This window comes from Colletotrichum costaricense (assembly GCF_030867565.1).
Source record: "Colletotrichum costaricense strain IMI 309622 chromosome Unknown Scaffold_5.1, whole genome shotgun sequence".
Lineage (NCBI taxonomy): Eukaryota > Fungi > Ascomycota > Sordariomycetes > Glomerellales > Glomerellaceae > Colletotrichum > Colletotrichum costaricense.
Window position 1 is genome coordinate 1,597,536 of NW_026848234.1, and position 23,759 is coordinate 1,621,294.

At 54.6% G+C, this 23,759-nt stretch overlaps 9 protein-coding genes across 9 annotated transcripts; 8 read left to right on the forward strand and 1 right to left on the reverse strand.

The window, feature by feature from the left end:
* Window positions 1-233: 233 nt before the first annotated feature.
* On the forward strand, window positions 234-1,451 carry CCOS01_05667 (dienelactone hydrolase; the record flags this gene model as incomplete). Its single annotated transcript, XM_060453844.1, has 2 exons — window positions 234-519; window positions 781-1,451. 2 exons carry the CDS (start codon window positions 234-236, stop codon window positions 1,449-1,451), a joined length of 957 nt encoding a protein of 318 aa, XP_060315616.1.
* A 1,465-nt stretch (window positions 1,452-2,916) lies between these two features.
* Window positions 2,917-4,057, forward strand: CCOS01_05668 (uncharacterized protein; the record flags this gene model as incomplete). Its single annotated transcript, XM_060453845.1, has 2 exons — window positions 2,917-3,938; window positions 4,003-4,057. 2 exons carry the CDS (start codon window positions 2,917-2,919, stop codon window positions 4,055-4,057), a joined length of 1,077 nt encoding a protein of 358 aa, XP_060315617.1.
* A 2,670-nt stretch (window positions 4,058-6,727) lies between these two features.
* On the forward strand, window positions 6,728-9,483 carry CCOS01_05669 (uncharacterized protein; the record flags this gene model as incomplete). Its single annotated transcript, XM_060453846.1, has 5 exons — window positions 6,728-7,025; window positions 7,143-7,555; window positions 7,679-8,387; window positions 8,445-9,003; window positions 9,093-9,483. 5 exons carry the CDS (start codon window positions 6,728-6,730, stop codon window positions 9,481-9,483), a joined length of 2,370 nt encoding a protein of 789 aa, XP_060315618.1.
* Window positions 9,484-10,292: 809 nt separating this feature from the next.
* Window positions 10,293-10,911, reverse strand: CCOS01_05670 (uncharacterized protein; the record flags this gene model as incomplete). Its single annotated transcript, XM_060453847.1, has 2 exons — window positions 10,293-10,658; window positions 10,702-10,911. The coding sequence occupies 2 exons, from the start codon at window positions 10,909-10,911 to the stop codon at window positions 10,293-10,295; spliced, it is 576 nt and encodes a 191-aa protein (XP_060315619.1).
* A 1,031-nt stretch (window positions 10,912-11,942) lies between these two features.
* Window positions 11,943-12,466, forward strand: CCOS01_05671 (SCP-2 sterol transfer family protein; the record flags this gene model as incomplete). The annotated part of the gene is made up of 3 exons (XM_060453848.1): window positions 11,943-11,958; window positions 12,036-12,236; window positions 12,303-12,466. 3 exons carry the CDS (start codon window positions 11,943-11,945, stop codon window positions 12,464-12,466), a joined length of 381 nt encoding a protein of 126 aa, XP_060315620.1.
* A 408-nt stretch (window positions 12,467-12,874) lies between these two features.
* CCOS01_05672 (uncharacterized protein) lies at window positions 12,875-14,183 on the forward strand (the record flags this gene model as incomplete). Its single annotated transcript, XM_060453849.1, has 4 exons — window positions 12,875-13,042; window positions 13,197-13,218; window positions 13,280-13,356; window positions 13,836-14,183. 4 exons carry the CDS (start codon window positions 12,875-12,877, stop codon window positions 14,181-14,183), a joined length of 615 nt encoding a protein of 204 aa, XP_060315621.1.
* Window positions 14,184-14,224: 41 nt separating this feature from the next.
* CCOS01_05673 (RanBP1 domain-containing protein) lies at window positions 14,225-17,767 on the forward strand (the record flags this gene model as incomplete). Its single annotated transcript, XM_060453850.1, has 1 exon — window positions 14,225-17,767. The coding sequence occupies one exon, from the start codon at window positions 14,225-14,227 to the stop codon at window positions 17,765-17,767; it is 3,543 nt and encodes a 1,180-aa protein (XP_060315622.1).
* A 2,213-nt stretch (window positions 17,768-19,980) lies between these two features.
* On the forward strand, window positions 19,981-21,897 carry CCOS01_05674 (uncharacterized protein; the record flags this gene model as incomplete). Its single annotated transcript, XM_060453851.1, has 3 exons — window positions 19,981-20,523; window positions 20,580-21,546; window positions 21,629-21,897. 3 exons carry the CDS (start codon window positions 19,981-19,983, stop codon window positions 21,895-21,897), a joined length of 1,779 nt encoding a protein of 592 aa, XP_060315623.1.
* Window positions 21,898-22,468: 571 nt separating this feature from the next.
* CCOS01_05675 (uncharacterized protein) lies at window positions 22,469-23,305 on the forward strand (the record flags this gene model as incomplete). Its single annotated transcript, XM_060453852.1, has 1 exon — window positions 22,469-23,305. One exon carries the CDS (start codon window positions 22,469-22,471, stop codon window positions 23,303-23,305), a length of 837 nt encoding a protein of 278 aa, XP_060315624.1.
* Between the last annotated feature and the right edge of the window lie 454 nt (window positions 23,306-23,759).

Consider the following 23,759-nt stretch of genomic DNA (forward strand, 5'->3'; position numbering starts at 1 on the left):
CTCTACTCTTCCTTTCACTGCGTCAAACATTGCGGGCACCTTCGTTTTTCGTACATTTAGTCGACTGGCAATTGACCCTCCGGCCTACACCAGAAGCTGTCGCATCAAGGGAGAGCTCAAATCTACCCAACGCGTATCTCGCCCCGTCCATAAGGCAGGCAGCTTTCCCCCGAATAACCAAAAACTTGACCTCTTCACTCTCCACCAATTGAGCAACACATCCAACTTACTACATGGACACAATGTCGTCGGAACCGCAACAACACCAGGCCCCCCGCTTCTGCGCCGACTGCTTCAAGGGCACACTCCGCGGCGACACTGAGCTCAAGGGCACCGTGGAGACCGTCTACGGCCTGCCGACGTACGTCGCGCGCCCGGAGCCGGGCCGCGGCGAGCCCGCGGGCGTCGTCGTGATTTTGCCGGACGCAATGGGCTGGGAGCTGCAGAATACGCGCGCGCTGGCGGATGCGTATGCGAATAGGATCCCGGCGGTTGTGCTGCTTCCTGAGTTGATGAATGGTGAGTTTTTTTTGTTTTTTTTTGTTTTTTTTAGAAGGGTCATTCTTTCTTTCGTTGGTTTTGCTTCGTGGGACTGCCTTTGGCTTCTACGTTGTAATCACCCGTACTTGGCCTGACTGTCTTGGTGATCGGTGTGATGTCCCGGGCGAGCAGGCAGAGAAGGAAATGGGTGGGACATCATGATGCTCAGGCCGCGATGTCGTGAACTCTCATGCGCCCCTCTATGTCACGAACCCACTGACACCACGTGTAACCAAAAAGGCTACGCCATCCCAGCGACCGCACTCGCCATGACCGACAAAATGGAGGCCGAAAAGTCGTGGTGGAGAAAATACTTCGTCATCGCGCCCGTCATGGTCGCAACGATGCTGCGCTACTTCATCCCCCTCGTCATCGCCACCCGCTCCAGCGTCGTCGTCCCGCGCATAGAGAACTACCTCCGCGCCGTCCGCCTCTCGCCGCCGTCTCCCCTCCCTCCCCGTCCGTCCACCTCAACGTCCTCCTCCGCCGGTGAGGCACCCGCCAAGAAAGATACCAAAATCGGCGTCGCGGGCTTCTGCTGGGGCGGAAAGTTCACCGTCCTGCTCTCCCAGCTCGCCGCGGGACCGTTTGGCGGTGAGAGGCTCATCGACTGCGGGTTCACGGCGCACCCGAGCTTCCTCACGTTGCCGGGCGACCTGGAGAAGGTGGTGCTGCCGCTGAGCGTGGCGAACGGGGACGACGACATGATGATGCCGCGGGCGCGGATGGTGGAGGCCAAGAGCGTGCTGGGGAAGAAGGGGGAGGACTTTGAGATTGTGGAGTACGTCGGTGCCACGCATGGGTTTGCTGTGAGGGGGAACCCGAATGATCAGCGGCAGGCGGAGTTCGGGATGAGGGCGGAGGATCAGGCTGTCGGGTGGTTTCGGCGGTGGTTTGGGCTTGGTGCTTGAGTGAATGGGTGAGGGACGGGACGGGATGGGTTGAAATGGGACCAGGAATGGTTGATCGAGATTGGTTTGACGCGGGTCGCCTTTCCATCACAGTTCTAATGTAGCTGCAAGTCTTCTGTCCGTTATGTACGCGGGGGCTCAAAGCGATTATAGTAGGTTCCGGTCATGATAGGACTGAGATCGAATCCAAGCTTGCTCATGTCGCGAGGTTCACAACCTCCTCTTGATACCATTCATATGTGAGTCCCAAGTACGTGGGAGGCATGGGAAGCTCAAGTAACTCCCAGCTAGTTGAAAAGACAACAAAAGATCTTTGAACAAAAAACCACTAATTCCACAATATCCAACGGCCACAAAGCACAACTCAAAAACACGCCCACGCAACCCAACATCGCTCTGAAGCAAAATCAAGATATCGTCAACAGCCAAAAAGGCAAAAGATGTGGTTCTCCCCTTCCAGAATCGAACTAGAGACCTTTCGATGACAATAGATGAACAATTACAGTCGAACGTGATGAACCAACTACACCAAGGGGAGTGACCAAGGCTGAGCCTTGCTCGGTGTGGAAGTCGAGCGCGAAAAAATGCCTCAAGAAGTGTTTGCGTTGACCCACAGAATGATCCGCAATTCTAGGGTTGTGATTTCGGCTCTCTGCAGATAGACCACTTTGGTCAGCGACCTAATTGGGCACGTACGGGCATGTCTGCGCAAAAGCAGCATGATTGCCATAAAGGGACTCTTGTAACTCTTCATTTGCGACAATACAGAGTGAAAATTGCGGCGGTTTCTCTCAATGTCTGTTTACAAGCTCGACAACTCACTAAAATAGCAGACTCGTAGCACTAGGGACTCTTCGATTGGCCTGGCTTGTAGAAACAGCTCTACGAGCAATCAGCGAAGGCAAAAACAGAAAACGCATACGCCGAAATTCTACTAAAAGCTGTCTGATGGTGAGCCGATACTGTTAGTTTCTCTCGAATAAAGTATGTCCTTGAGTAAGGTTGCGAGCAGTCTGGTTCGAGGTAGACAAGTAGGCACAATATCGGAAAGAAGCTTTCGGTTGCAGCACGTGGAAACGTTCGAAGACCATACTCAAAGAGATGAATGATCACCCCAACAATCCAGCTCGACTGTCCAATAGCCAGAACTGAATAGTCACGCCAAGGGGAAACGGCAAAGCCTGATTCGGCGAGAGCGGCCGCTCCCCGGACCCGACGCGGTGGGTGGAGTTGCGGATGGGGCCGAGGCAAGGGGTCAAGCGCGCCGATAAGCGATAAGCTTGTAGCTGTAATGAGTGACGAAACCAATTGCCCATTTTTCTTTAATTAAAATCGATATTTTGGCCATGCCCTTTGGCGTCCCGCGCGACCCGGTCCGAACCCCCCCCTTCACGAACCTCAAACTCGCAACCTTCAACCCTGAAGTTTCCCTACTAACCGCAACTTTTCTCACACGTCTCATGCAATGAACCACGGTACGACGCTGCGCGCCCTGCGCGCTCCGTCTTCCCTCTGCAACAGCAGCAGCAGCCCCGTCCACACATCCTTCCTCCTCACCTCGATCGCGCGACAAGCGACCCCCTACCGTCGGCTAGCGAGCTCCCTCACGCCCTCCGAACCCTCCTACTCCTCCACCGCGAACAGAGACAAGGTCAACGCCATCGCCTCCTCCCGCCCAGCGGCCCTCGAACTCCCCGAGAAGAAACCCGACGCCTCAAAATTTGGCCACCTCATCCAGACGGGCAAAGCCTACATCAAGTTCTACAAGACGGGTCTCAAAGCCGTCTTCTCCAACCGCCGCCACATCCAAGACGTCATCCGCGCAAAGAGCACCTCCGTCGAAGGCTTCCGCTCGCCTTCCGTCTTCACGCCGGGCGTCATCCCCAAGGGCTTCTCGCGCGCCGACTGGGTGCTCCTCTGGCGCGTGCGCCACGACGTTCTCCGCGTGCCCCTGTTCGGTCTCGTCCTCTTGGTGTGTGGGGAATTCACCCCGCTCATCGTCATCTTCGTCGACGGCGTCGTGCCGTACACGTGTCGCCTGCCGCGGCAGATCGACGCCAGCTTCTCGCAGGCGGAGGAGCGCCGGCACAAGTCGTTTGCCGACTTTGAGCGGGCTGCGCCGCTGGGCGTCGCGGGCGCGCAGGGCACGGCTGCGAGGGCCCCGGCGAGGAAACATGTGCTGCGCAGCCTGCACATGCCGGGCATGATGTGGGATAAGATTGGGTTTGTCCCGCCGGGTATGTGGGCGACCAAGGGCAAGCTGCGGATGGCTTTCCTGGAAGGAGATGACAGGTTGCTCGCGCGCGACGGGGGCGCGGCCGCGTTGGAGGAGCAGGAGGTCAAAATTGCGGCTACCGAGCGCGGTATCGACTGCGCCGGTCGCGGGGATGAGGAGCTGAGGAAGTTGCTCGATGAGTGGCTGCGCCTGACGGAGGCCGAGGAGAGTGTGGAGAGGAGGAAGCGCATGACGGTTCTCTTGACGACAAGGTATGCAACTTTTGCTCTTGAACAATGCTCAAGCGTATAATTGCTAACTAACTCACTCCTGCAGGACGGAGAACTGGCCTAAGGATCGAGACTTTGCTCTCCCCGAGTGGCATCTTTGAGTCGAATCACACACAGCGGACTTGTATAGTACCTCGCCTGGCAGACAGCACCATTGTCGTCGATATTCCTTTGTCAGAGGCTGCATTGTGGCAAGCGCCGGATTGTATACTACTACTGTATTTTACTGCGGCATAAGTAGAAGGATGGGCACTCAAAAGCATATGACGGGGCTCGGGGGTCAACATAAGAGACGAGTTGGTACGGTTGCGGATAGACAAACCACTCTCAGTTCCAGACAGCAAGTAACAAATGTCAACTATTCCTCCTTAGACGACAATTTCGCGGGCTATGGTCTCGCCATGTTCGCCGTATCAACTTGTTCTTGCAGGAGCTTTGGACAAGGAAATATCCTATACGCTTCTAGCCGGTGATCTACATGCCCGGCTCGCTGGCCCAAGTCCAAGGATATATACGTACTAAGACTTGCCTCGCTAGTCCTCAGCGGTGCACCTCCCGCCGTCTCTTTTTAGACAGTCGCGTCTCAATGCCTCGTCTCTCTGTATTGCGTCGAATTCGACCGCCCTGGTGTTCGCTCATATATTCTCGCCTAGACCTCATCAAAGGACGGCTTTCTCGACCGCTTAGAACTACAGGCCAATGATTCCGTGGTGAATACTACACTGCCCCTAACCAGTACAACGAGACGCCCAAGATGCTCTCGAGAACTTGGCTCAAGGATGAATACCGTTGTTGTGCGCTTTCGAGATCATGCGCGATTATGTCGGCGCTCGCCACAAACAGGCGCTGGACTTGAAGCCAGCGAGACCCTATAGCTCCGAAGGATTTGGGTAGTATAATGTCTGGTGATGTAATGTGTGAAGCGCAAGTCTGCGATAGATACGCAAGAATACAAGCTCTCTGCTATTTTGTTTCTGCGAACCCCAAGGTAATGGCCAGGGTTGTGAAAAGAGCAAACTATCATACTATCACACAAGTAATGGACGAAGAAGTTGACTAGCTGAATGTATTGCCATAAGCCAACCGTTGAAGTATGAGATCGCTGAGGTCTATCAGCTTAACAAGTTGTGTTCGGCATGGAGAGGCAAGGGCCAACATTCGGTTGAAAAGTTATTGACTAGCCTTGACTCTTGAAGTTGAAAATTGACAGTTTCCTATAAATCCTATTACAGGCTATCTTGTGTTGATAACCCAAGATGACTCAAGTGTAGCTACGCAATTTGAAGTCACTAGGAGGGTTGGCTCCCCACAACTCTCCCGTGGACGATAGTCCAAGGTTGCCATCGAAGGATGTCAGAAGCCCTCTAGCCCCAGAGTAAAGACGTGAGTACATCCTCACTTCCGGCCCGGAAACTATCCCAACCGACACCACGGTACTATAATTGCCCGAGAATTTGCGATGCGGATACTTTAGACATAAATAGATAGGACGAACGATGACCTCGCAGGAGCCTCCGCATGGGTGTGAGGCATATTTGAACGTTGATCAAAAGTGGAAGGTAATCTCGTTCTTTCATGGGCTGCTTCCATGTCCCAAGGTCAGTTCAAAAGCCGTAGGTGTTGTCAACCGATTGACCACTCAAGATAAGGTAGCCAAGAGACATTCAGAAGCCATGATCACGACCAGGGCAACTGTCACAAGTCAGCGCAAACGAGCGAACAACTCTGATTGGATCAAAGCATGCACCAAATTCAATATTGTAACCTCATGAAAATCCCATAACGTGGTTCAAGTGTTCTCCAAGCCATCAGTCATTTTCTGCACGATTTGACGAACCCATCTAATCCGCCAAGACCCCTCCAAGGAGTCAAAAAAAGCTCTCAACTAAGCTTTCCCTCCCTCCCCATAATCATTTCTTAAAATAGACCTCTACCTTGTGCCTTTGTCGGACTAGGCAAGTAATCAAGAATCATCACCGCCTTTCTCTCTCCATCTATCTCTATGTTTCCCACAGCTCCTGGCCCTGCTCGTCGGCAGTCTTGCAGAAAGGTGTTGATCGAAAAGGAACCACCCCCCTGTCAACGAAATTCTGGTGCCTAGAGCCTAACTGCAAAAGAAGCAACCTAAACCCGCAAAGCTAGTATGCCCGTACCCGCTCCGAATTGGCTATTAGACCTGCATGTAATAGGCTAGTGAGACTACCGCAGTAAAACTAGCTCAGTAATACTGGTCAGGGGGGGAGTGTTTGGAAAGAAGTCGGGTCCTGATTCACCAAGCATCTCACATCAGCCCCAAAATTCTTAGTTTTCTGATGTGCTTCTTCTTTCTATGGGACGAACCCCATCTCGCACCCGTGTGTGTGAGGTGGGGCCGTTGCAGCCCACGATCTGGGCTGCTGGGCCCCCTTGTCGCAGATTTGCGGTAATGAGCGTGGTTTGGGCGATTATTCATACACATGCAGGAGAGAAATAAGAACTACGGATACATGGCACAGGGGGGGGTCGCGTGTTAGTGCGACTTGGACAGAAATCTCAGGATACGGAATTTCGCACGGGATAGTTTGATGACGATGAGCGGCACCAGCGCAGGACGAAGAATTCCCTGGGCCGTGGGCGCGCGATCCTAAATCGCCTCTTTAAAGACCCGATCATGTCCCAACCATCGGAGACTCAATGACCTGAAAAGACAGAGGCACCGTCTACCCACTCCTTCGAGGACCTTTCCCCCCCCTCCTCACAAAGCAAGAAGCTTCTCCAGATCACATCGCATCATGAAGCTGCTCACCCTCCTCGCCCTCCTGGGCCTCGGGGCCGCCCACCCGCACCAGCAGCACCCCCACGATGCGCATGCCGCCGCCGCCGCCGTCGTCCTGGACTCGAGACAACAGACGTGTTCCGGCCCCGTAGAGAGTAACCCCTCCACCTGGTGGCGCGCCGCCATCGGCCACAACGGCACGGCGCCTACGAGCACGGACTCGACGTACCAGTACTACCGGACGGCGGTCCAGTACGGCGCCGATAACACGGGCATCCAGGACTCGTCTGATGCCTTTAACTTTGCCATTGAAGGTAAGATACTACCTGGCCTTTTCTTTAACTCATGCTTCGATATATACATACTCCAACTCATCTGAGGGGAAAAGATATTGTTGAAATCATGTAACTGACAAAAAACCGTACAAACAGCATGGAGCCGCACAGGTAACACGGTAACAACCCGCCCAGCCTACATCTACGTCCCGCCCGGCCGGTACCGCATCAAGAAGCCGATCCAGATGCTCGTGACGACTTACCTCGTCGGCGACGCCCTCAACCCGCCCGTGCTCATCGCCGATCCGGCGCTCGGCGAGCAACCCGTGATCAACGGGTATGACTCCCACCAGGGCGACGGGTCCGCGACAAAGAATTTCTACATGGCGGTGCGGAACTTGGTGATTGACACCACCGAGATTGGCACCGGCGTCGCGGCCGTCGGGATGGACTGGAGCGTGTCGCAGGGGTGCTCGTTGACGAATGTCAAAGTGCGCATGCCGAATTTCTCGAGCCATGTTGGTGTTACTATGGCGCAGGGCGGTTCTGGAATCTTGATCAGCGATTGTGTAAGTCTCTCTCGCCTTTTCTCCGTCTTCCTTTCTCTCTTTTGGTTGTGAACAGCCTTTCCCCGGCTTGAAATGCATCGAGGAAGCCCTCGAGTTTTCCGAAGAAACTAACAGTGCGCCCAGCAATTCGAAGGCGGCGCCATCGGCATCAAAGTCAACGGCCAGCAATACCAATTTAAGAACCTCTCCTTCAACGGCTGCAACGTCGGCATCTCCGTCGACCACGTCTGGGTCGCCGTCGTCCAGGGCGCCACCTTCGCAAACTGCAACTTTGGCATCGACATGGGCCGCAACACGGCGGGCATGGTCTCCGTCGTCGATTCCAGGGTAGAATCCTCCTGCAACGCCGGCGTCAACAACCTCGTGACGGGCTACGGCCAGAATTCTCTGGTCCTCGACAACTTCCAGGTTGGCGGCGAGAGCACCGCGGCCGTCAAGTCTGCGAGCGATGGATCGACGCTACGCAAGGACTCTGTGACGGCCGGGCAGACGTGGGTCATGGGGTACGTCAACTCGAATAACCTGCAAAAGGGAACCGTGTACCCCATTGACCGGCCCGCCGCGCTGGTTTCCGGGGATAAGTACTTTACCGCGCCGCTGCCGCAGTATGAGAAGTATGCGCTGGATCAGTTTGTGAGTTTGAAGGGCGATGCGCAGTACCCCGTGTACGGTGACAACAGCCACAATGACGGGCCGAGCATCAACGCCATCTTGCAAAAATACAAGGGGTGCAAGATCATCTTTGTGCCGCAGGGCATCTACCGCACCGAGGAGACGATCTATGTGCCCCCCGGAACAAGACTGGTCGGTGAGACGCTCAGCATCATCAACGGTAGGTCATGTCTGAACCACTAGAGTCCCGTGAAACCGGTTACTGACTTGAGAATAGGCATCGGATCAAATTTTTGGAACCCGGACGACCCTCAGCCCATCCTCAGGGTCGGCAACCCCGGCGAGACGGGCGTCGCCCAAATCACCGACATCACGGTCGAGGTAGCCGACGTCCTCCAGGGCGCGACCCTAGTCCAGATCAACATGGCCGGCGCGCGGCCCGGCGACGTCGGTATCTGGAGCAGCGTCTTCCGCGTCGGCGGCACGAAGCACTCGCTCACCAACACGAACTGCGGCGGCGCGGACCCGGGCGCGTGCAAGGCCGCCTTTGCGCTCATGCACGTCACCTCCACGGCGAGTGCGTACCTCGAGAACGTGTGGGGCTGGGTGGCGGACCACTCGCTCGACGGCGGCGCCGCGCAGAACATTGCCGTCGGCAGGGGCGCGCTCATCGAGAGCACCAAGCCCACGTGGCTGGTGGGAACGAGCTTCGAGCACTGCGTCTTGTATCAGTATAACCTCCACAACGCGCAGAATGTGTACATCAGCTTGGAGCAGACGGAGTCTGCGTATTGGCAGGGTGAGGGGACTCCCCAGAGAGCACCCAGCCCGTGGTCGTAAGTCAACCCCCGCCACAATCCATGGCTTCATGCTCTTGGTCCGAAATGTGTCAATACTCTGGATGGCTAATTCTCTTCGGCCACAGCGTAAAACCAGCTTTCGGTGACCCGGATTTCAGCAACTGCGCAGCCCAGGGACAAGGCAACAACGACCGATGCCACCGATCGTGGGGCCACTACATGACGGGCAGCTCCAAGGTGGTGATCCACGGCTCCGCGCTGTGGGTGTTCTTCAACAAGATGAACGACAACCAGTGGCAGAACGCGCAGTGCGAGAACACGGGCGGCAACTGCATGACCAACCAGGCTTACGCTGACGGCGCCAAGTCGACGTACTGGTTCGGCCTGAGCACCAAGAGCACCACCGCGCTGCTGTACGACAAGACTGGGGGCGTCATCTGGGAGGTGTTTGCGAGCGATAACACTGGTGGATGGGGAGGCGTCCTTGCCGCGTATCTTCGGGATACGGCAGCTTGAAAGCCTAGGGAAGGCTGAGTGGCGTCTTGTGGTATAATTGAGACTTCGTGTAAATATTGGGGGGAGGATGTAGATTTGGAATTCAAGATCCAAGGAAAGATGCCCAGCGGCAAAAGTTCTTGCGTATGTGGGAACTCAACTGCGCCTAAAGTGGACGTAGAAAAGGACTGTGATAAGTGTCAATAAATGATGGCCACGATATGTCCAATGCTCATCGACTTGCCATTGAGATATCGGGGACAGTATATACGATCGCAGGTCAGACGACTTAGTAGAGCAGGTTTTTGCTGGGCGCACATCGTCCGCTGCAGCTCGAGGTCACTCATCAAGCAGACAAGATTTAACAGGAGGACGGCTTGACAGTGCGTCTCTCCCCACATCAATCGTCTTGTTCATCCAAGTGGACTTCGCAGTGCGTTCCGATCCAACTGGTGGACTCGGCAACCGTTGCGAACATGTCAGGTCAACATACACGTTGCGGAGAAAGATGTTGGACAAGTCAACGGGATGTTGAGGATGATTCGCCGCGGCCTTGTCAGCTGTAGTATGTTCGGCCGCTAGCGTGGCTTTGACTTGAACATTAATGGCAAATGCGGTTTAGCCAACGTATCTGCATCGGGAGGTAATAGTATTGACGGCTCTTCCTGGAGTTCAGACAGGGGTTCGCATGTTGTGGCACCAATGGGCGGAGGAGGCACGTTTCGACGCAGGACCTTGGTAGCATATCCGCACAAACAGTACTCAAAGCCGGGGTCGGACGAACTGCCAAACTCCCGAAACGTTGATCAACCCGTGCCGTACGAGGTCTTTCAGCCTCTTTCGATGGTGGTTTCGAGCCGAGGTCCCCTTCTGTGCCTGGATCTTGATGTGTGCCTGGGGCTTTTGTTCTCATGCACACTACATGACAGCTCACCGCACTCGGACTCGTTCTCGTGGGTGCTGCCCCAATCCGGAGCAAGGGCTTCTGGGGTGTTACCCCAATTTGACTTCCCTCGGCTGCTGCCAGATTGAAGAGAAGCTTGGGACGAATGTTGGGGATCTGCAGCATCTGACTGGCCATCAACGAGAGAGGTCGCAATCAGAGATCGTGGCGAACCATCAGGGAAGCAAAGCATGAATTGAGTCCGAATGCGGAAAGCGATTCGGGTATTGTAAGGTCGTCTGAAGCTTGTTTCGGGGAGAAATGAACCATAGAGTCGGGATGTCTTGCATTGTTATGTATGTGCCGTCTTGTTTTGGGCCTTTGATCGAACTTGATCGAGTCTTGTTTCCCTCGTGTTTTCCTTTGGAGCCTCGGTTTCTACGAGACATGACGAACGCTAGCTGGAGCACAGCGAAGAACGGGGATTGTTCCCTGCGGCATGTAGCTGGCATGTAACCGGCAAGGCGCTCAAGACAGTCGTTGGCGAGGGCCGGAATCAGATCCATGGCAATAGGTAATGGGATCAGCGCCCCCATGGATCGTTGTCACTGTCCAGCGCCGGTAGACTTGAAGCATGCTGTGGAATCGAGGTAGATAGTGCAACATGGGTGTGGGCGTGGGCATTGCAGGTTGAAAATCAACGAAAGCAAGGTCTTCTGTGGCGCTGTGGCTGGGGCACTCTGGTCACAGTTCGTGAATCGGAAACCGTATCGAAGATGGCTATTCTAGAACCCAACTGTCAAGGTTGATGATGAGTGGTAAAGGACGAGTGGCTACGTGTGATGTGTGTCCCTTCGTGGCAGCGCCTGTGCTCCGTTCGATTGTGGCCGCCTGCCGTCCGTGACACCCTCATGATGGAAAGTCCAGTAAGGTAAGGTACGGATTACCTCGAAGGTCGAAGTAACCGTAAATGACGAAACGAAGTATCCACGAGTCTCCGTTGGCGCTACCGCGGTGCGTTTCTCCAGCGGCCCAATGCGCGCCAGTCGGCCCCCATGAAATGGAACTGGCATGAAGCGTGCGGGAGTGGAAGAAGAATCCCCCAAGAAGGCAGGATAAGTGCAGGGGTGCGGTGGATATGGCTGCACCTGGCTGGGGTCAGGTAGGTTCCTTCCACACGGAATACGGTTAGGAACTTAGGTGGACCATGGGGAAGAACGACCCACTAATTCCCTAAGGTTGCTACCTTACCTACCTCAAGCAGTGAGGACACGCGCGGGCACATGACGCCCTGCCGTGTGCTGCTAAATCGCCGAGGTTCACATGCGACGACTGAGCGTCATTGCTGCGGTGCGCTTAGCCAAGTAGCTTTCCATCACTCCGCCTCCGTTCCTCTCTGTTTCTTTATTCCTCCGTCCGACGACCCCAACCTCCGACGCACGGCTTACCGTTGACACCTTTTTGTTCACTACTTAAACTATCCCGAGTCCCTTCCCCCACGTTTCGGCAATCTTTTCGCGATCTATCACATCCAACTGTCAATCATATATACCATCTCGACTCATTCTACACCAAGTATCTCTATCCTATAACCACAATGGGTCTCGCCAACGGTACGTGACTCTCCAACAGGATGTCTCGGTCTCGGTCTCAATCGTTCCCAGCACTGACTCTGGCTGCTTTCCTCTAGACAAGTTCCCTTCCTCGGCCGCCTTCGACGCCATCAACGATGCGCTCGGCTCCAGCGAGCCCGACCGCAAGGACGCCATCAAGCAGGGCAACGCCATCTTCGCCTTCACCCTGAAGAACTCTGCCGGCGAGACCGATAGCTGGCACATTGACCTCAAGGAGAAGGGCGCGGTCGCCAAGGGCACCGGCGAGAAGCCCACCGGTATGTCACCCGCGCGTGGAGTGCTTCCCTCTCCAATACAGCCAGTTAATACTAACCTCGACTCAGTCACCCTGTCTCTGTCCGACGCCGACTTTGGCAACCTCGTCCAGGGCAAGGCTAACGCCCAGAAGCTCTTCATGTCCGGCAAGCTCAAGATCAAGGGCGACGTCATGAAGGCCACCAGGATGGAGCCCATCCTGAAGAAGGCCCAGTCCAAGGCCAAGTTGTAAATGTGCGTCGCAATGGATATTGCGTTGTTGGTAATACCCTGTATCATAACCTACCAGTTGGGCCGGCAAGTAGTGCTGGCACCTGGATGCGCGCCAAACGTAGCGTTGCCGTAGGAAATGAGACCATGATCAATCAATAAGCGCTTTGACAGTTATTCGTTGCCGTGAAGCTGACGGGTTATCCATTTGGAAAGTTGCGAGAGAGTCGGTAGTGCTAATTTATCAGTTTATTCATTATGGTGTACGCCGTGGGGAAAGCATGTGATAGCCTCTGAGGCCGACTATCGTAGCGGGACATTGAAGGACGAAAGAATCTCTCGACGTCGGGACTGAACTATGGATATGCCCCCGGAAAAAAAAGGCTGGCACTCTACGAATGTCAGGTTTCTTTTTTTAAACGGACGTCCGATGCGCTTCATAGATCATCATTGTTTCCGTGACTTCGACCGCAACGTCAACGGTGCTGGACCTCAGATGGTGGAAATCCCCGAGTATTGCCGCCCCGAGTCAGGAGGCCCATCAGGGGTCGGAGCACCGGCGCCGCCATCTTCACGTGCATTCCTGGCTCCGGCCGTGGTGAGCCGGATCTAGCCAATAGTTGATTGGGTACTATTGACCGTATGGAGAACAAGCCTGCGGTGACCAGTCGATGCCCTTTATATGCATACCCATGACTTGAAGAGTGCCAGCGAGTAGACATGGCTAGATTTAGGCTGGCTTACCAAAGCAGAAGCTACAGGGTCTCGGTACTTGTGAGTGTCTCGTGAGCCAGGCTGCAGTCCGATATGGGGAACCGTGTTCCCCTGGTTTCAGTGTCGCAGTCGCACCAGCCAGACATACGTCTCTTGGTGCAGACGCAAAAGGGTCAGGAGTGCAGCAGATTCGAAGGTGTATGTTGCAGTCAAGCTGCACACCTGTCTCGTATGGTTGGATACGGGCCACATGGTGTGAGCTGACTCAGCAGACTCGAGGAAAACGCCTGGGCCAGCGAATGCTCCGTCGTACCTACGTTAATTACCTAAGGTTCATTGAGAAGGTACCACTGGGAAGGTACGTAGTGCTACTCATAGCTTCCATTCGTTCGACTGGTTGAAAGCTGGAGGATCGTGACGCGGGACCTGAGGAAAGACCGGGTTCTGGGGAACGCCCTAGGAAAAATTGCAAGCGCCGACCACCAACCAGAAGCGCCCAGTCTCTGTCGCAGTTGCACCTGCCACTTCCTTCGCACTTTAGGTATCCGCAACTTGCGACCAATTGAGGGCGGTGACGCTGGCCTGAGGTTGAGTGACGGCAGAAAGCTGACCCACTCTTTCCCGGCCGTGCTCGCGCCCCCCTGCACTGAGGTGTGGCCTGGTTTTTTTCCCAATAGCTGGCCCCGTCACCCGTCGCCCGGTCGAGCCACACCAAAAATCATCCAGCACCAAAATCTTCCTGTGCTTTTGCCAGCCAGACTACCATCAAAGGCGTGTTGGATGCGCTGTTCAGCATCACTTTCTTGATCGCTGCGCCATCGCGTTTTGTTGCAGTCGAAGCTTCAGCCATCATTGAGCGTTTTTCTCAATCCAATCGCATCTACCCTCAGCAGTTACTTCTCGCAGTTGCGCCTGCTTTCCTTTCCTTGCCCGCCTGGCTTTGTCTGCGAATCCTGCGTGAATCGAGACGCGACTCTCCCCCCGAGACCGAGTCGACCGGCGCAAACCTCATCACCAACGACTAATTATAATCCAGAAATCGATTCTTTGGTCGTCGCACATCATCATGGACCAAAGAAACAGCACCCCGCGGCCCCGTCCGTCGCTCAAATTCGCGAACCGTAGCTACCAAGCTTCGCCTCTGAACCCGAACAAGCGACTCGGCACCCCCAAGACTGCTCCATCGCAGAGAGTCTTGAATCGCGACCCCATGCCATCGAGCAACCTCAACGCGAGCACCATCTCCACCGCGAGCAACCTCTTCCGCTCCTCTACTCTGAGCGCAAGCTCCAACACTACCCCCTTCGCTCCGAGCTTGCCCGCGAGCACCGCCAAGAAAGTCTTCGCGCCCGGCGCGACTCCGGCTTCTCAAAAGGTCTATCGAGAGAACATCGCCCAGGCGACTCCTCGCGGCATGGCAGCCAAATCAACCTCGGCCGATCTCTTCCAGATGCGCATCCCTTCCCCGCCTCCCGAATTGTCTGGCGAAGTCCTCGCGCGAGATATCCCCCCTGAGCTCGAAGCTAAGGGTACCGTGTACGCCGACCAGTACCTCAGCCACTTGGTTCCGGCCGAGTACGACGACTTGCAGCGCCGTCAGCTATTTTGCGTTCTCGATCTTCGCCGCCTGAAATATGCCGCCAACGAGATCTTCACCAAGAAGGATTGGAAGCTCAACATCATGAACTTTGCAAAGGAATTCGAAAAGAGCCGGAGCTTGATTATGCTCAGATATGGCTTGTACGAGTTCAAGAACGTCAAGCCCTCAGAGGAGGTTTTAAAGAAGTGGAGGTCCGCACATGGGTTGCCTGAGCCCGAGGAGGAAGTTGCGGATGCCAGCCCATCCAGGCAGACTACTCGTTCCAAGCGCAAGGCTGAAGACCAGCTGACTCCCAAGGACGCGGCCCTTTCGTCCGCGTCTCCCAATAAGAATAACAAGAGGCGCCTTGTGGACAGAGAGGATGAAGAGCCGGCGACGCCGGCTACGGTCAAGAACAAGAGGAAGGCAACTGTTGAGGATGAGTCGGATGAGAACCAGCCCAGCAAGTTGCAGAAGTCTACCTCGACACCCTCAGCTACCAAGAGCATGTTCGAAAAGATTGCCAACAACCAAGGCCCTTCTTCAACGCCCAAGGCCGCACCTGCCCCTGCCTCCGCCCCCAAGGCTGCGGAAGCCAAGCCCAGCAGCCTCTTCGGAGCGGCGCCCAAGCCCGCCAACAACGACCTGTCGCGCTCTGTTTTCGAGAAACAGCTCAAGCCTGCCCAGGCATCCAACATCTTTGGCTACCTGTCTGATGCCAGTTCGGCAAAGAACAGCGGTGTGGAGGCCGACGCAGAGAGTGAGACTGATTCCGATGACGAGGCGGAACCCAGCGTTGCCGCTAGTGGTGGTGCCGAAACGCCGTTGGGCCAGCCAGCGTCCAACCTCTTTGGTGCTAAGAAGCCTCTATTCTCTGCTGGCGCCGCGACTGCTCCTTCCAGCACTTCGTCCGACGCCCGGGAGACTACGCCCTCCGGGACTAAGAGTCTGTTCGACCGCGTGACTAAGGGCAACAATGGACAGCCTCTCCGCGCGGACTCGGCTGAGCCGGCCCCGGCCCCTGAAAAACCAGCTTTTGCGCCGGCCAAGGAGGCTGCTCCGGCCCCGGTCAACGCCACCTGGAACCCCAACTCCCCGATCAAATTCAATGCCAACCCTGCGCCTAGCAATGGACTTTTCGGTGCGTCCACAAACGGATCGAGCTCCATCTTCGGTGCTAAGCCTACAGCTCCTGCAGCTCCTGCATCCAACTTGTTCGGCGCCCCGAAGCAAGATGAGAAGCCCAAGGCCGAGAAGCGGTCTGCTCCTGAGGAGGACAAGGGCGCGGAGTCCGACAAGGAGAACGACTCACAGCGCCCTTCCAAGTCCCCCTTTGGCGGCTTCTCCGGGTTCCAGTCGAAGCCGTTTGAGGCACCCAAGAAGGACGAGGCAGCTCCCAAGGCGGCTGCTGCGCCGACTTTCGCGTTTGGTGCTTCCGCTCCCAAAGCGGAAGAGCCCAAGCCTGCCGCCCCAGCTTCAAACCTTTTTGGTTCCCAAGACAAGCCTGCGGGCTCCGTCATGCAGTCATCGACACTCTTTGGCGGCAGCAAGCCTCAGGAGACTCCCGCCCCCGAACCGGCTAAACCCCTCTTCGGCGCCAGCACATCGAGCACTTCGACTCCTTTCCAGTCGAACCCTCTCTTTGGTGCCCCGGCACCCGCGTCGAGCACCTCCAACCTTTTCGGTGCTAAGCCCAATGACGAGGGTTCCAAGGCCCCGCAGTTTGCTCCCGCGCCCACTGCGGCTCCTGCCTTCAGCTTCGGCGCCAGCAAGCCGACCGAGTCCGCTGGTTCTCCCTTCGGTGGTAGCCCCATAAAGCAGGATGGCCCACCAGCGAAGAGACAGTTCAACGCACCCGCTCCCTCTGCCCCGGCCGCACCATCTGGTGGCATGTTCAACTTTGGTGGATCCCAGAGTGCAGCCCCAGCTAACCCCTTCGGCGGCGCTGCGCCTGCGCCTCAGACAAACGGCGGCTCTAGCGGTCCTCCAAGCTTCGGCTCTGGCGGAGGTTCATCCTTTACCTTCAGCGCCGGCGGTGGCGGCACGAGCTTCAACAACCCCTTCGCATCTGCTAACGGCGGCGGCTCGGGTTCTGCTCCCGCGCCTTCGGCCGGCGGCATGTTTAACTTTGGTGGCGGCGGATCTTCCGCCCCCTCGAGCAGTTCTACGCCGTTCCAGTTTGGCGGTGGCTCGTCCGCGCCTGCACCTGCGGCGGCAAGCAGCAGTCCCTTCCAGTTTGGAGGCGGCGCTCCCGCTCAGCCTGCTGCCCCTGCTGCTTCGACTCCCACCTTTACCTTCGGTGCCGCTAATGGATCTGCCAGTGCTCAGGCACCTGCGTCTCAGAAGCCGCTCTTTGGAGCGTCAACCCCGGCGCCTACGAGCAACCTCTTTGGCGGTGCCAAGCCTGCCCAGCCTCCCTCTGGTGGTATGTTCGGTAACCTGAACCCCCCCGCGGGTGCCTCTACCACTGGCACTAATTCACCCTTTAACTTTGGTGGTGCCTCCAGCCTAGCTACGACTCCTGCCACTGGCACTCCCGAGCCGACTACGGAAGCCGACAAGGCCGCTGGTGGCGAAGGCGACGATGCTGATGGCAAGCCTCACGAGCAGCTCAAGCTTACTGAGGGTGGCCCTGGCGAAGAAGACGAGGAAGTACTCCACGACGTTCGCGCCAAGATTATGAAGTTCATTCCGGCCGGATCCGAAGAAGACAAGGACAGCGGCGACGATAAGCCCAAGAACAAGAGCCCTTGGTCAACCAAGGGTGTCGGCCCGTTCCGTGTCCTGAAGCACAAGAACACTGGCGCGGTGCGCATGCTGCTGCGCGCGGAGCCTCGCGGGCACGTCGTGCTCAACCGCTCTGTTCTGCCTTCTGAGACATACAAGGCGGACAAGAAGTACGTCAAGCTCACGACCTCGAACGAGACGGGCAACGGCCTCGAGACCTGGATGGTGCAAGTCAAGACGGAGGACTTTGCCAAGGCGCTGGCAAGCGCCCTGGAGACCCATAAGTCTACCAACGCCAAATGAGGTCAATGATGGAAACGCAACTGAAAGGGATTATGGAAGAATGCCATAGCATGTGTTTTTGTTTTTTATTCTCCGTTATTTGGTCTGAGTCTTATACTAGACGGAGAGAAAGTGTATGTCTTGTTTGTCTGTAACAGACATACATGTGATGGAGTGTTGGGGTTTCGCGTAGCGACACAAAAAAGAAAGGTAAGGCATAGCATTGCTCTTTTGGCTCGGCGTTGGGACACTATTTTTGTTATTTTGGTTTTGTTTTTCTTCTTCACTCGTTTCCTCTCGAGGTCCCTGGGGATTATGTGTACTGCGTATCCTCACTAGGAGGGCGGATTTGTGAGGATTGATGGAGAGTGAGGCAGAGGCCGAGGCTCTGAGAGACAGGGCGAGAGGGAGGAGGATCCGAATAAAAAGTACAGTTGTAGAAGTTACATTGGGAGGAATTAGGGAAACGTAGTACATTATCAAGGAAATTGTGTACCCCAGCTTGAAGTTTTATTTCCCCGTGCTTACTGTGAAGTCAAGAATTGTATGTTGTTGGCCAGACTTGATTCCATTCGATTTTCAGCTTTGAAGACTGCTTCCTCTAGAAGTTTGAGACTTGCAAGTCTGCTTCTCATCGATGGTGACGGAGAAAAGCAGCCAGTATGGCCGTCCGTAGATCAAGAGCTCTCTCTGTTGCCGTGTATAGGTGCGTGCTTCGGTGTAAATCGGATAGGCGCGTGCTTGAGAATATGAATTCGAGCGAGCCCGCATTTACTAATATCTCGTTTGATGTTTTCTTTCTTCCTTCTCTAGTTCCGTTTTCCTATTTAAGCATTTCCGTTCCACGAGTTGGATAGCGGACAAACCACATTCTGTCGTGCTGAGCGGTGACGCAGGAAATGAGCAATGATTGATATGTGGACTCTGGACGGCGAGGTTAGGTTAAGTTAAGCCCCCCTTTAAGCGAATGGATGTCACATGTATCATACCCAAGAACTTGACGGAAATGAAAATCAGTATTTTGTATCGTCCGTCTGGCGTGAGGTATTCGATGTGGAATAGGGGTCAAGAGCCGAGAGGTTTGGATAGGAACTGGGGTTAAGTCTGGCCAGTGAGAGTTTGTCTTGGGAGTAGACAAAGTGAGATGGTCTCCTTGGTTCCTTGTCCGATCGTAGACCTCCGGCCACTTCGTCAATCAATGACTCCTCTCCGAGATACAAGAAAAAAGAGCACATGTCTTGCTTGGGGAGCTTACCACAGGATCTCTTGGAGGTATTTTTATACTAAACGACAGCCCCGGCTGGGAATCATCTCATGGCAGAATGCCAAGCACGGTACTTACTTACCTGCCCGGCAAATCATTTCAACGGTACATCTTCCCCAATAGGCACTTCACTAGCTGAATTCCTCTGAATCCCATCGCGTCTTATCAAAAAACAACTAGAATCCGACGGATTGAACATCTTTTTGTTGCTTGATTTGTCCGTATGGTCTAGAGGACTCGAGGCAACCTCTGGAAAAGCCTGAGAAGCACCCGGTCGACCGCTACAAGATGGTCAGTACATTCCTACCACACTGGTGTCCCGGTCACGAAGCCGACGGTAAATGGTACTATGCGGCTCAGCATGCGTTCTACTGTGTGCAAAGAGAATTCAGCAGTCGTGCGTTATACGATACTCCTAGATTACTATTGCCTATGCGGCACCCGAGAAGGCTGAGATGGGCGATGCCGAACTTGAGTGACAGTGAGACACAAGATGTGTGCAAAAATAAACGTTCCGGTCCCTGGCATACAATCGAGACTTTTTCTTCATATCTATTGGATCAAGGGAGCTTTCTGGCCCCCGCAGCCTGATTTTGACGATATTCCTTCGCGCGCTAATTGGCTGTGATCCTGCGCGGTGCGACGCACACGATATGCATGTAAGCATGTAGCCTGGTCACGATGAGGATCTTGAACGGGGGGCTGGAAGGAATGTCGCAGCTGCGCGACTGTGGCACAATTTGCCGCCGGTTGAATATTTGATATATAGTGTCTTCATATGAACATCCTGGGAGCTCAAAACTTCGAGTTTTGGCTCATCAGTCGCAGGCGCCACCATCAGCGATGTCAAGTAAATGGCAGGCTGAGGTCTTCATCTGACGATATTTGCCTAAGTTGAGCGATCTTGATCAGATTCTGGGAGCAGCCTCATTTCCAATCACGTCGCCAAAGGCCGACACAGCAGTCCGACATGGCGGCTAACCACAACCTTGGGATGGACTTTGGCAGCTATGCTTACCAGGCTGGCGGACCACGTTGGCCTCAGATGGTGTACAACATCTACAACTCGAAGGACTCGGCTGGTCCCATAACTGTCGAACTTCCAACCGTTTGGAGGTCTGAATCAATAGACGCCCAGAGAGACTGTTACGATCCGAAATTCCTGTTCCATGGCTCGGCTCCAAACTCCTACGGCTGTGCCGCCATTGCGACTTCAGCGTTACTTGTGCAGAATCATGATTTCGTCGCCGACAAGACTGTCAAAGAAGCAAATTCAAAAATCAACTTTGGATCTCTAGACAAGTTCAATGCCTCGCGAGTAATCCAAGCAATCGTCAGCTGCGTCGAAGCATCTTGTACTGGCAACAACCCCTTGGGAGACTGTGATCCGGAGGTCGCGAAGCTTAAAGAGAGTCAAGCGGTAGCCGGCAGTATGGACGTGGTATTGAGTGGTCTCACTTCCTTGTGTTCCTTCCTGACGAAAGAACCAGAAGCTGATATTGCTGGCCCTGGGGTAAGAGAAGCTGTTGATTCTGACAGGGGGAGGACTCTGGGCTGACAATACGATAGATTGCCGTATCGTACTACATACAAGTTGCACTATGCATCTGGTTCTTCATCTTCTGCGGCCTCCTCCCTCACCAACCAGACTCCTCAACCTTTTTCAGCATGCTACGCGTCATCAGGTGGTTCTTCAGGAAATGCCGCCGACGTTCCGACGCGGAAATTGACCGCCTTCGCTCGACCTTGACACATCTACGCTCGACGCGTTTTTCCGTTGCCCTGTGTTCAGCCATGGTTGAGTTCCAGGAGACGCAGGCCTTCTTCGTCATGGCAATTGAGGCAGCGACCCTTACCATGGTCATCATGAACAGCGAGTCTCTCGCCATCCGAGTCGACGTCGGCGCCGCCAAGGCGTTCGCCACGGCAAACACGCTGCTGGTCCTCATCACGCAGGCCATCATGCAGCGGAGGGGTATGTACTGGTGGTACACATTCATACTGACAGTCATTGTCTATGTCCTATGCGCCATCATCCAGATGCTCAGCCTCCCGGCACCGTCCTCCTCCACCTCGGATCACGATCTGGAGCTCGTGGAGTGCGGCGGGCAGCGGAGTATCCTACAAACGTGTATGCAGTTCGGCAATGGCGATTACTACTTTGCCGACGGGTATCTACAGTCGAGCGACAAAAGCACCTATTTTGTTATTTACACAGCAGTCATGGTATTCCTGACAGCGGATCATCTTGGAAACACCCCTCGTCTACGCAAGGTGAAAGACTCGGCTCGTCAGGCTCTCGAAAAGCGCAAGATTCGGATACCTGCATGGGTTTTCACTGTTTGGTCCGTCTTGGGGAAGCTATTATGGGCTTTCCTGGTGTTGATAATGGCTACTTCTCTATTCGCTAATGTGGCCCAAGTCCACGATTTTGTTCGATCAACAATGGGCAAGAAAAATCAGTGGACGTTTGGCCAGGTCGTTGCGGTGCTTGTGTGGGCGCCAGTACTATCTAAGTATATTTACTACAACATTTGTAAGTTTGCCTCTGGCAAGATAAAACGTGGAGCCTGGGCTCTTGAAGTATGACATAAGGGCTGACTTTCTGACTCTTTCAGTTGGCATTGAGCTCGGGGTCGGCAAGCGAATAGACAATCAGTATAAGGTCGTGCTCAACGAAGAAAATCCACCTCTCACACCTCCCGGAGGTCAAGAACGGTTCAATTCCTCGAGGAACTTGGTAAATGACAGCAGCTACATCAGCTTAAGCACTATTGGAGATGGTCATGAAGATCAAAGACCCGCAAGGGCAGAGACAAGGTCGTTCTCAGGAGGGGTAAAGCGCAAGCCGCTACCACCGAGGACCGACACTGAGTTGCCTAGATGAGGTGCGTAGGGCTGGATAGCAGGTGGATTGAAGTGCCATATTGTAGGTCTCAATAGAGCTTGATTACCTTGCATTACGACTTTTCAAATGCGCCGACGTTCCTGCTTGTACTCGACTACCCTCTAGAGAACTCATTCCCAAGCTTCGAGATATTTCCACGATGTGATATGCCTGAAAGACTTAGCCGTTCTGCAACGGCTCTGATGTGGCCGAACCTTCTTGGCCTACCCGCAAGGTATCTGAACCTTGCCCTGGCACCCGCAACGATTGTCCGCAACCTTGTGTCCTTGCTTGGGAATGCAACCTTATAAAGACACCATGATGGCTGACGTTTTACGGTCCTTCTCGTGACTCTGGGGTTTCCTAAAAGCTTTCTCCGAAATTTCTCTTCAAGAAAGCTATATAGACGAGCCCAAGTCCCTTCAGGGAACAGAGTCTCATCAGTCTCTCAACCCAATACATCACACATCTTGTTCAATTTGATCGATCATCTCTCACTTACACACTACCACAACTCATCGACTTACATACCCAACTCCAAACAAACAACCAACCAACCAAAGTCTTCAAGATGCCTTCTCAGACTTCTACTCTCTACTTTCTCACCCTGGCCCTTGCTGCCACAACCTCAGCCATCGCTATCCCAGTCGGGGCTATTCCCACCACTACTGGCATTACCCCCACTCCTACTATCAGTTCAGTCGTCAGCAGCTCCTCTACAATCGCCGTTGCTGCACCCTCTTCTTCGGACAACGTCCCATCTGAGGCAATGAACTGGGACTGGGCAGCAACCGCCCTCGACCTCATGAAGTCGAACATCAAGGGCAAGGAAGACGGTTCCAACATCAAAGAAGAGGAGAACGTTTCTACTCCCTCTTCCATTGAGACCCCAGCTCTGGTTGTCCCAACCATAAGCAATACCTTCAGCACCCTGGCCACTCCAGCACCCAGCAGCTCCGCCATCGCCGCACCCACACTCACTCTCACCCACGACACCGCAGCCAAGGCCATCCCAACCGACGAGGCCGTGGCCTGGAACTGGGCCCTCCCGGCCCTCAAGCTCATTGAGAGCCGCGAGCTCGGAGACTCCACATCCTTCGCCAACCGCCGCACAGGTGACAGAGCCGACAAGGTGGACAACTCCCACGTCGTGGGGGACAAGAATGAGCAAGATTCCGAGCCCCTCATGCTCGACGAGGCCGCAAAGGAGAGCATCAAACAAGCTGAACCTCCTTCCCTGCCGCTGCAGACCGCCAACCCCAGCATAGAGGAGCGAGTCGAGCCTACGCCCACTGCTGAAAGCAGGGCGGACTTCACTATTCAGACTCAGATGAGTCTGTTCGACACCGCCGTGACTCCGACGGCTGAGGCTCAGATGCCTACTGCCACAATCGCGATGGAGGCTTGAGACTCCTCGATGGGCGTGAGAGATGGAATGGAGGATCATTACTACTACAAGTAGTCGGTAGTCCCTGGGAGATATTCTTCTCAGTATAATAGAGTAGGAATACAGAAGGGATTGCTTAACATACAACCTGTGACCATGTTCTTGATGCTTACTGTTCCCTAAGGCGAGTAATTAGGGCTCGCATATCTCAACTATTCCGAGTAAATATTTGTCTCGTGATGATGTAAAAGTCCAATGGTATTCTGGATTCCTTGTTAACAGCGGGCACACTTGGACGCGTTGGAAGTACATCTAAGAGTAATCATGGTGTGAGTGAGTGCCTCGAGACCCGCCGATAAGCGCGAAGCGGCTACCTCATTCTACCTTAAACAACCTAAGTCAGCAGAGTCGACTCCAATCAAAACATCACAGGCCCTCAGCTTTTTTTTTTATTCCACATTGAACATCTCGCTCT